General features: G+C 69.5%; 2 protein-coding genes and 1 long non-coding RNA gene across 3 annotated transcripts; 2 read left to right on the top strand and 1 right to left on the bottom strand.

The window, feature by feature from the left end:
* Positions 1 to 591: 591 nt before the first annotated feature.
* LRG1 (leucine rich alpha-2-glycoprotein 1) lies at positions 592 to 2,230 on the top strand. Its single transcript, XM_076359337.1, has 2 exons — positions 592 to 747; positions 922 to 2,230. The coding sequence occupies exons 1-2, from the start codon at positions 607 to 609 to the stop codon at positions 1,939 to 1,941; spliced, it is 1,161 nt and encodes a 386-aa protein (XP_076215452.1). The 5' UTR covers positions 592 to 606; the 3' UTR covers positions 1,942 to 2,230.
* A 2,811-nt stretch (positions 2,231 to 5,041) lies between these two features.
* LOC143170778 (perilipin-3-like) lies at positions 5,042 to 8,358 on the top strand. Its single transcript, XM_076359335.1, is given in 9 exon segments — positions 5,042 to 5,074; positions 5,321 to 5,379; positions 5,457 to 5,616; positions 5,619 to 5,651; positions 5,771 to 5,853; positions 5,940 to 6,171; positions 6,752 to 6,939; positions 7,039 to 7,152; positions 7,644 to 8,358. Coding segments are annotated over 8 exon segments (1,356 nt in total). The 5' UTR covers positions 5,042 to 5,074; positions 5,321 to 5,331; the 3' UTR covers positions 8,142 to 8,358.
* On the bottom strand, positions 5,735 to 6,387 carry LOC143170785 (uncharacterized). Its single transcript, XR_012997100.1, has 2 exons — positions 6,256 to 6,387; positions 5,735 to 6,146 (listed from the first exon to the last, which is right to left on the bottom strand). It is a non-coding gene; the product is annotated as an uncharacterized LOC143170785 (long non-coding RNA).
* Positions 8,359 to 9,109: the final 751 nt, after the last annotated feature.

Below are 9,109 nucleotides of genomic sequence, written 5' to 3'. Positions count from 1 at the left end.
CCCGTCCCGTGTGTGTCCCCCCCCCCATGCCACGCACATCTCCGTGCACTCGCACCCCCCCCGTGGGCACACGCACATCCCGCTGCACACACACATGCACCCACCCACCCGTGCACCCACACCCCGTGCTTATACCCCGCCCCATGCACCCACACCCCTGTGCTCCCACACACACCCCCCGTGCACCCACCCACCCGCGCTCACACCCCACACCCGTGCACCCACACCCCTCTACCCATCCTCCTGTGCTCACCCCCCCCCAGCACCCCCACCCACCCACTCCCAGCCCCTCTCCCATGCAACGAGTTCCTCTGTGCTCAGCCTGCAGCAGCTGCCGGCCGCGGCTCATCGTGCCATGGAGCCACTCGCGGGGCTTTGCCACGAGGCAGCGGGTGCGAGACAGGGTCCCACCGGCACCCGTGACGTGCCATGCCTCAGTTTCCCCCAGGAGCCATGCGGGTGTACAGCACCGTGTGCTGCCGGCAGCACAGTGGTTGCTGGGGTCCCCTGTGTCCCTGAGAGGGGTGACGGTGGAAGGGGGGGTCCCCCAAGGGCCGTGGGGGGCAGCGGGGACGCAGGGATGCCAGCACCTTGACCCTGCCCCGGATGCCGGCACCCTGTGAGCTGCCAGGGAAGGCGGTGATTTCCCAACTGGCACGTGAGCCACCAACCCCCCCCCCCCCCCGGGGTGACAGCCACCGAGGAGACAGGACGGTCCCCGAGGAGCCTCGCTGGCCGGTTGGGAAGGTGAGGGCAGGGCTGGGGGGCTCGGAGTGGGGCCAGGGAGGGGGGGACATGGGGGTCGGGGCATGTCCCTGCCTGCAGCCGTGGCCTGCCCACCCCGGGGTGGAGAGCCGGCAGCGGGACGGCAGCGGCAGGGCTTGCACAACTCTCGAGTGACGATGGCCGCCTGCCCCGCAGGCCAGCACCATGATGCCATCGGGCCGAATCCTGCCACCGCTGCTGCTGCTGCTGCTGCTGCCACTCGGCCCCGCCGCGCCGTGCTCCCCCCAACCCAATGCCACCCATTTCATCTGCACGGAGCCCACCCTGAGCACCTTCCCCTCCGGGCTGCCCACCACCACCCTGGCCATCTCGGTGGAGTTCACGGCGCTGGCCGCCCTCCTCCCCACCGCCCTGGCCGGGCTGCCCCAGCTGCAGGAGCTCCACCTCTCCTCCAACCGCCTTACAACCCTCCCCGAAGCCCTCCTGCGCCCCGTGTCCACCCTGCGCGTCCTCGACCTGACGGACAACCTCCTGGCCGACCTCCCCGCTGGCATCTTCACCGGCACCGGCCACCTCCAGCACTTGGTGCTGCAGGGGAACCTGCTGCAGGCGCTGCAGCCCGCCTGGTTCCAGCACCTTCCCCAGCTGCACTGGCTCAACCTGGCTGCCAACGCGTTGGCGGAGGTGCCGCCAGCCGTTTTCCACCCGCTGCATTCCCTGCGTAGCCTGGATCTGTCCCGCAACCGCCTGGCATCGCTGGCGCCGGGCGCGCTGGCCGGGCTGCGGGCGCTGCAGCGGCTCGACCTGGAGGGGAACCGGCTGGGCACGCTGCCGCCCACCACCTTCGTGCCCGTGCCTGCCCTGCGCTTCCTCTTCCTCCAGGGTAACGAGCTGCGGGCACTGCCCGCCGGCATCTTCGTCCCCCTGCGTCATCTCCGCGTCCTCGACCTGGCACATAACCGGCTGCGGGCACTGGAGCTGCCCCTCCGGTCCCCCGGCCCCGCGTTGGACCTCGACATCTCGGGCAACCCCTGGGTCTGCGAGTGCCCGCTGCTGGCGCTGCTGCGGCGTGCGGCCCCACGGCTCACCACCGCCCGCGACACCCTCTGCGCCAGCCCCATGCGCTACCGGGGACAGGAGGTGGCTGCCGTGAGCCAGGCTGGGGACACGGGCTGTGAGCCCAAGGGGGACGGCCAGCGCCTGCCGGACCCCTAGGCAAGTGGCTTGGTGTCACCTCAGGTACCTGGGCATGTCACCTCCCTCCCTGCCACTCTGTCCCCAGCTGAGACGAGCTCTCCTGGGGAAACTGAGGCAGGGAGAGCAGGGCTGCAGCTGTCCCCAGCCCAAAGGCCCCTGTCCCCATCCCGTGATGCCCATCCCAGTGGCCCCCAGCCCCATCCCCCCTGGCTCAGGCTGTCCCACCTCCCTGTCCCCATCCTGCCTGACACATGTCCCTGTCCCCATCCCACAAAGGCACATTAAACGGTGTCACTTGGAGCCTTCACCTACTTTCTCCTGTGTGTCATCCTGTGAAGTCCCCAGGGATTAGGCAGTGACGGGCACCATGTCCCCCGGCCGTGCCCATCCCGTACCTGCGGTGTCCCCTGCCCGTGCCCCTTCCTGTCCAGGCCAGCCTCCTCCCCCACAGAGGATTGCCCACCACCCTCTCCCACCCTCCGGCGTTGCTCACCGCTGGGTGACACTGCTGTCCCCTGGCCTGAGCACCCACAGGGGCTGGGGAAGGCCTGGGACCCTGTGGGGCTCTCCTTGGCATGGGGACACCTGGCTTGGGGACGTTTGGTATGGAGATGCTTGGCATGGGGACACCTGGTGTTGGGTCACTTGGTATGGGGACACATGTCCAAGGGGCTACTTGGTATGGAGACGTCTGGCATGGGGACACCTGGCATGGGGACATCTGGCAAGGGGACACCTGGCATGGGGACCCTTGGTGTGGGGACACTTGGTGTGGGGACACACAGCATGGGGACGCTTGGCACGGAGGTGCCTGGTATAGGGACATATGTCAAGGGGACACTCGGTATGGAGACGTTTGGCATGGAGACACTTGGTGTGGGGACACTTAGTGTGGGGACACTTGGTGTGGGGACACCTGGCGTGGGGACCCTTGGTGTGGGGACACGTGGCATGGAGACACTTGGTGTGGGGACACCTGGCGTGGGGACCCTTGGTGTGGGGACACTTGGTGTGGTGACACCTGGCGTGGGGACCCTTGGTGTGGGGACACTTGGTGTGGGGACACCTGGCGTGGGGACCCTTGGTGTGGGGACACTTGGTGTGGTGACACCTGGCGTGGGGACCCTTGGTGTGGGGACACTTGGTGTGGGGACACCTGGCATGGGGACACCTGGCGTGGGGACCCTTGGTGTGGGGACACTTGGTGTGGGGACACCTGGCATGGGGACCCTTGGTGTGGGGACACTTGGTGTGGGGACACCTGGCGTGGGGACACCTGGCGTGGGGACCCTTGGTGTGGGGACACCTGACATGGGGACCCTTGGTGTGGGGACCCTTGGTGTGGGGACACCTGGCATGGGGACACCTGGCGTGGGGACCCTTGGTGTGGGGACACCTGGCATGGGGACACCTGGCGTGGGGACCCTTGGTGTGGGGACCCTTGGTGTGGGGACACCTGGCATGGGGACACCTGGCGTGGGGACCCTTGGTGTGGGGACACCTGACATGGGGACCCTTGGTGTGGGGACCCTTGGTGTGGGGACACCTGGCGTGGGGACCCTTGGTGTGGGGACCCTTGGTGTGGGGACACCTGGCGTGGGGACCCTTGGTGTGGGGACCCTTGGTGTGGGGACACCTGGCATGGGGACACCTGGCGTGGGGACCCTTGGTGTGGGGACACCTGGCATGGGGACACCTGGCGTGGGGACCCTTGGTGTGGGGACCCTTGGTGTGGGGACACCTGGCATGGGGACACCTGGCGTGGGGACCCTTGGTGTGGGGACACCTGACATGGGGACCCTTGGTGTGGGGACCCTTGGTGTGGGGACACCTGGCGTGGGGACCCTTGGTGTGGGGACCCTTGGTGTGGGGACACCTGGCGTGGGGACCCTTGGTGTGGGGACCCTTGGTGTGGGGACACCTGGCATGAGGACACTTGGTGTGGGGACCCTTGGTGTGGGGACACCTGGCATGGGGACACCTGGGGTGGGGACAACCTGGCACGGGGCGGTGGCTCGGGGCCCCTGGCCGCCCACCCGGGACGGGGTGTCCCCGCAGGTGTCCCCGGGGCCGCGGGGCGTTGCGGAGCCTCCGGGCGGGATCGGGCCCCCGCGCCCCGCCGCGGCCCCACGTGGGAGCCCCCACGTGGCGGCACCCCCCAAAGCCCGCCCCCCCCCGGCCGCCCCTCCCTCCTAATTGGTGGCGGCGCGGCCCTCCCCTTCGCTGATTGGCTCCCGCCGCCAACTATGAATCCGGCGCTGGGCGGGGGCCAGGGATCGCGACCGGGGATCGCGATCGCGACCGGGGGTCGCCGACAGACACCACCCCCCCACCCCCCCACCCCCGGTAAGTACCGTCCGCGGGACTTGACGGCAGTTGGAGGGTGGAAAGCGGGCCCGGAGGGGGGGGTCCGGGGACTCCCTGGGGGGGTTCCCGGGGGGTTCCCGGGGGGTCCCGGGGGGGCTCCGGGGGCTGGCAGGGGGCAGAACCCGCCGGGGCTGCTGAGACCCCTGCGGCTTCAGGAAAGTGGGGGCTGGGGGGTCCCAGGTGTCCCCTGCCTGTCCCCCCTCCGCCCCTCCGTGATGGGTGCCACGGAGCACCCCAGGGACCCCGAGGGCACCTCCCCCCCCCCCCCCCGGAACCTGTCTCCCCGGGACCCAAGGGGACACCCCCAGGGACCCCAAGGGGACCTGCCCCGCCCCCCGGGACCCAAGGGGACACCCTAAGAACACAAGGGAACCTGGCCCCCCAGGGACCTGCCTGCAGGCCCCCCCCCCAAAGCCCCCCCAAGGACTTGCCCCCCTCGGGGTGCACAGGGCCAGGCTGGGGGGGGCAGCAGGGCAAGGGACGCTGCCCTGTCCCCCACGGGACCCAGGGTGCAGCCGTGGGGCAGCGGGACACCCCAAAGGGCAGAGACGCTGCCGGGGGGGCGAGGGGGGGGGCTGCCGGCTGCTCCGCTCCCTGCGGTGGGTCCTGGGGCTGCCCTGGCTGAGGTGACTGTGACGGGTGGCACGTCCCCACTGCAGTCTTGCGGAAAGGCGAATCCAGCCCGGCTTCCGGCTGAATCACCCAAATCCCCTCCCCGGCCCCAAACGGGGGAGCCAAGCAGGGCTGGGGGACCCAACCCCACCGCAGCCCGGCAGGGCAGGAGGTCAGCCCTGACCCCAAACCCCTTCCAGACCCCCCCATGACTCCCCCTCGAGCGGCTGAGAGGCCTCCAGCTGCCTCCCACTTGTGTCATGAGTTGGTGGGTCTCAGCCCTTGGAGGGGTAGGGGCTGTGGAGGAGTGTGCTGGGGGGGCTCAGCCCCACCACGTGCTGCTTTCCTCGGCACGGCCAGGGGTCCACGCCGGCTCAGCCACCCGTGGCACCCCATGATCTTTCTCTTCCCGCTGCAGCCGCCGCTGCCATGTCAACCGAAAACACCGCACCGGCAGAGGACCGGCAGGAGCTGAAGGTAGGGGTGCGAGGAGGGCTGGGGGGGGGCTGTGGGCATCGCTGGGGACCCCAGCTCACCGCCATCCCCCCTGGCAGAGCGTGGTGAGCCGGGTGGCCAGCCTGGCCCTGGTGAGCTCTGCCTGCGGTGCCGTCTCCACCGCCTACGCCTCCACCAAGGAGAGCCACCCCTACGTCAAGTCCGTCTGCGACGCCGCCGAAAAGGGGGTGAAGACGCTGACGGCGGCGGCGGTCAGCGGGCCCAGCCCATCCTCACCAAGCTGGAGCCGCAGAGTGAGTGGGGCTGGGGGGGGGGGCAGCACCCCATGGGTTTTGGGGTGCCCGAAAACTGGCTGTAGCAGAGCTCTTGCAAGGCAGCAGGGTAAGAAAAAGCTGTTTTCTCATCTCTTAAGTTTCCACCGCCAACGAATACGCCTGCAAAGGGCTGGATAAGCTGGAGGAGAAGCTGCCCATCCTGCAGCAGCCCCCAGAGAGGGTAACGTCTCCCCTGGGGGACACGGGGGCAGGTCCAGCGCTGGGTGAGGTGGTGGGACAAGGCGTCCCTCTGCTGTCCCCTCCCAGGTAGTGGCGGGGACCAGGGAGCTGGTGTCGTCCACCGTGAGCGGCGCGGTGGGCCTGGCCCGCGGCATGGTGCAGGGCGGCGTGGAGAGGACGTGCTCGGCGTTGAACACCGGCGTCAGCACCGTGGTGGGCTCCCGCATGGGCCGGCTGCTGGCCACGGGGGTGGACGCGGTGCTGGGGAAGTCGGAGGAGCTGGTGGAGCGATACCTGCCCGGGACAGACGAGGAGCTAGGTGAGTGCCGACAGCGCCACGCCAGACACCATCTCCCAAATTTGGGGTGCCAAGCCCACCTGGGATCCCCACCCCATCACTCACCACTGCTCCGGCATCGCTTGTTCCCGGTGCCCCTGCTTAGCCCCCCAACGTTGGTGCCTGGGCAGCTCTGTGGTGCCAGGGCACCGCCGAGCCCCACACGGTGCCCATGGCCACCGCGACGCTGCGCAGGGGACGGTCCCCACCCGGCGGGAACCCAAAGCCAGGGAACGCGGCGCGGCGGCGGGTGAACTCTCACCTGGAAACCAGAAAGCAAATATAGCCCTGTGCCACCCACCCCGGGTATTTATAGCTCGGCACAGGGTAGCGGTGGGCAGAGCTGGCCCCGTGTCACAGCAGGGGTGACCGGAGAGGACACCTGGCTTTTTGGTGACACCTCCACGTGACCTGGTGGCCAAAGCATCCCATGGGTGGGCACCCCTGTGTCCCCACAACGGGGTGCAGAGCTCGGGGGGCTCATCCCAGCACCGGTGGCGGGATGTTCCGGTGCCCGGCCTGGATGGTCCAGCCACACGGTTCTCTCCCCCTGGCTCCGCAGCGGCGGCAGCGGGCGTCGAGGTGGCCTCACCGGAGCGGCAGAGACGGCGGCAGAGCTACTTCGTCCGCGTGGGCTCGCTCTCGGCCAAGCTGCGGCACCGAGCCCTGCGGCGCTCGCTGGGTGAGCTGCAGCGGGCACGGCACAGCGCCCAGCGGGTCCTGGCCCAGCTCCACCGCATCTTTGAGCTGGTAAGGGTGCGGTGGGGACCGTGCCAGCCCCATGCCAGCCCGGTCCCCCCCCCCCCCCCCCTCCCCAGTGTGCTCCCACCTCCCTCTCTGTCCCCCCAGATCGAGCAGGGGTGGCAGGGCGTGGATGGGCCACTCTATGGTGCCCAGCAGCATCTCCACCGCATGTGGCTGGAGTGGAGCCAGCAGGATGCTGTGCCCATGGAGGAGAGCGAGGTACGGGGCGGGGGTACCCATGGGGGACACCGAGGTATGGGCTGGGGGGGCTGTGCCCATGGAGAACACCAAGGTATGGGATAGGGGGCCATGCCTGTGGAGGACACCGAGGTACGGGGTGGGGGGACCGTGCCCATGGAGGAGACCGTGGTACAGGGCAGGGGTACTCATGGAGGACACCGAGGTATGGGGTGGGGGGCCGTTCCCATGGAAGACACTGAGGTGGGGGGTGGGGGGGCCATGCCTGTGGAGGATGCCGAGGTATGGGGTAGGGGCCTGTGCCCATGAAGGACACCAAGGTACGGGTTGGAGGGGACCGTGCTCCTGGAGGACACCGAGGTACGGTTGGGGGACCATGCTCCTGGAGGACACCGAGGTACGGGTTGGGGGACCATGCTCCTGGAGGACACCGAGGTACGGGGCTCTGAGCCGGGCCGGGCAGGGGGAGCAGCGCACCCCAGGGCCGCCACTGCCCGCTGGCTGCCTTGCAGGTGGAGGTGCGGACGCTGGCCATGCTGCGCGGGCTCCTGCGCCAGCTCCACGCCGCCTGCACCCGCCTGGCCGCCGGCGCCCGGAGTTTACCTAGCAGCGTGCAGGAGACGGTGGGACATGTCCAGCATGGCGTGGAGGGCGTGCAGGCTTCCCTCTCCCGCGCCCACTCCTTCCACGACCTGTCAGGTTTGGTGCTGGCACAAAGCCGGGAGACGGTGACGTGGGCGCAGTTGAGCATCGACGAGCTGCTGGAGTACGTGGGGCAGCACGCGCCCCTGCCCTGGCTCGTGGGACCCTTCGCCCCCGCCCTGGTGGAGTATCCGGAGGACGTCCCCGTGGAGATGGCCAAATGGGAGGGTTGCATCACCGTGGGGGGACGCACCGTGTACCCGCTCCCCCGCAGCTCTGCAGCCAGCGCTGAGCCCCGGCACCGCCAAACTGGGGGAGCAGCCACCCGCCTGCAGCAGCAAACCCCATCGCCGCCGGGGACGAGGTGACGATGGACTCGGTGACCCGGCATGGGACCCCTGATGCTGCAGCCAGGACTCGTTCGGGGAGGGAGAGGACGGTGGCACACAGAGGACAGAGCGTGTGTCGAGCCCGTCCTGTCCCATGCAGGGTCCGGGGATCCCCGCGGTGTCCCCGAGCCCGGGGAGCGTCGGGATTTCTTGTCTTAGCAGCTTCAAAGCACATTAAAGAGGAAGAAAACAACTTTTAGGCCTTAAAATGACTCATAGCCCCTAGTGCCGGCTGTGGCAGAGCCACCACATTGTGCCAGGCGCGTCGGGGGGCTTGGCAGGGGCGGCAGAGCTGGCGGTGCGGGGTCACCCCGCGGGGAGGGTTTTGCCAACAGGGTGCCGGGGCAGGGGGAGCGGGGCAAGTGCCGGTGGGGTGCTGGGATGGAGGGTGCCGGTGGGATGCCAGGGCAGCTGGACTGTGAACTGCGGCCGTGTGGCACTGAACTTTGTCCCGGTTATCACCGCTGCGGGGCTGGGCCTGGGGTATCCCCAACATTGTGGGTGCAGCGTGGCCACGGTACCCAGCGGGGTGGCACCGGGTGCCCCAGGACTGTCCGTCCTCCTGCCACCAGCACCCACTGGGACCGGTCTGACCTTCTCCACTGGGCCAGGTGTGGGGGGAACAGTGGGAGCCCCGTGCTGGGGGATCCCCCCGAGGAAGGGTGGGTTTTTGGGGGGGGGGGGTGTCAGTGCCTGATCCGTCCCGGGGCGGGGGGGCGAGTGCCCAGGGGATCTGGTCCCAAGGGGGTCAGAGCAGCCCAGCCGGGGGGGACCCGGTCCCGGGGGATTCGGTCTCGGGGAGGGGGTCAATGCAGCCTGGTCCAGGGCATCCAGTCCCGGAGGGGGAATCGGTGCAGTCCGGTCCCGGGGGATCGGGTCCCGAGGGGGGTGGGTGTAGCCCGGTCCCGGGGAGAATCGGTCCCGGTGGGATCCGGTCCCGGAGGGTC

This window comes from Aptenodytes patagonicus, chromosome 25 (assembly GCF_965638725.1).
Source record: "Aptenodytes patagonicus chromosome 25, bAptPat1.pri.cur, whole genome shotgun sequence".
Lineage (NCBI taxonomy): Eukaryota > Metazoa > Chordata > Aves > Sphenisciformes > Spheniscidae > Aptenodytes > Aptenodytes patagonicus.
This window is presented reverse-complemented; position numbering and strand designations above follow the sequence as displayed.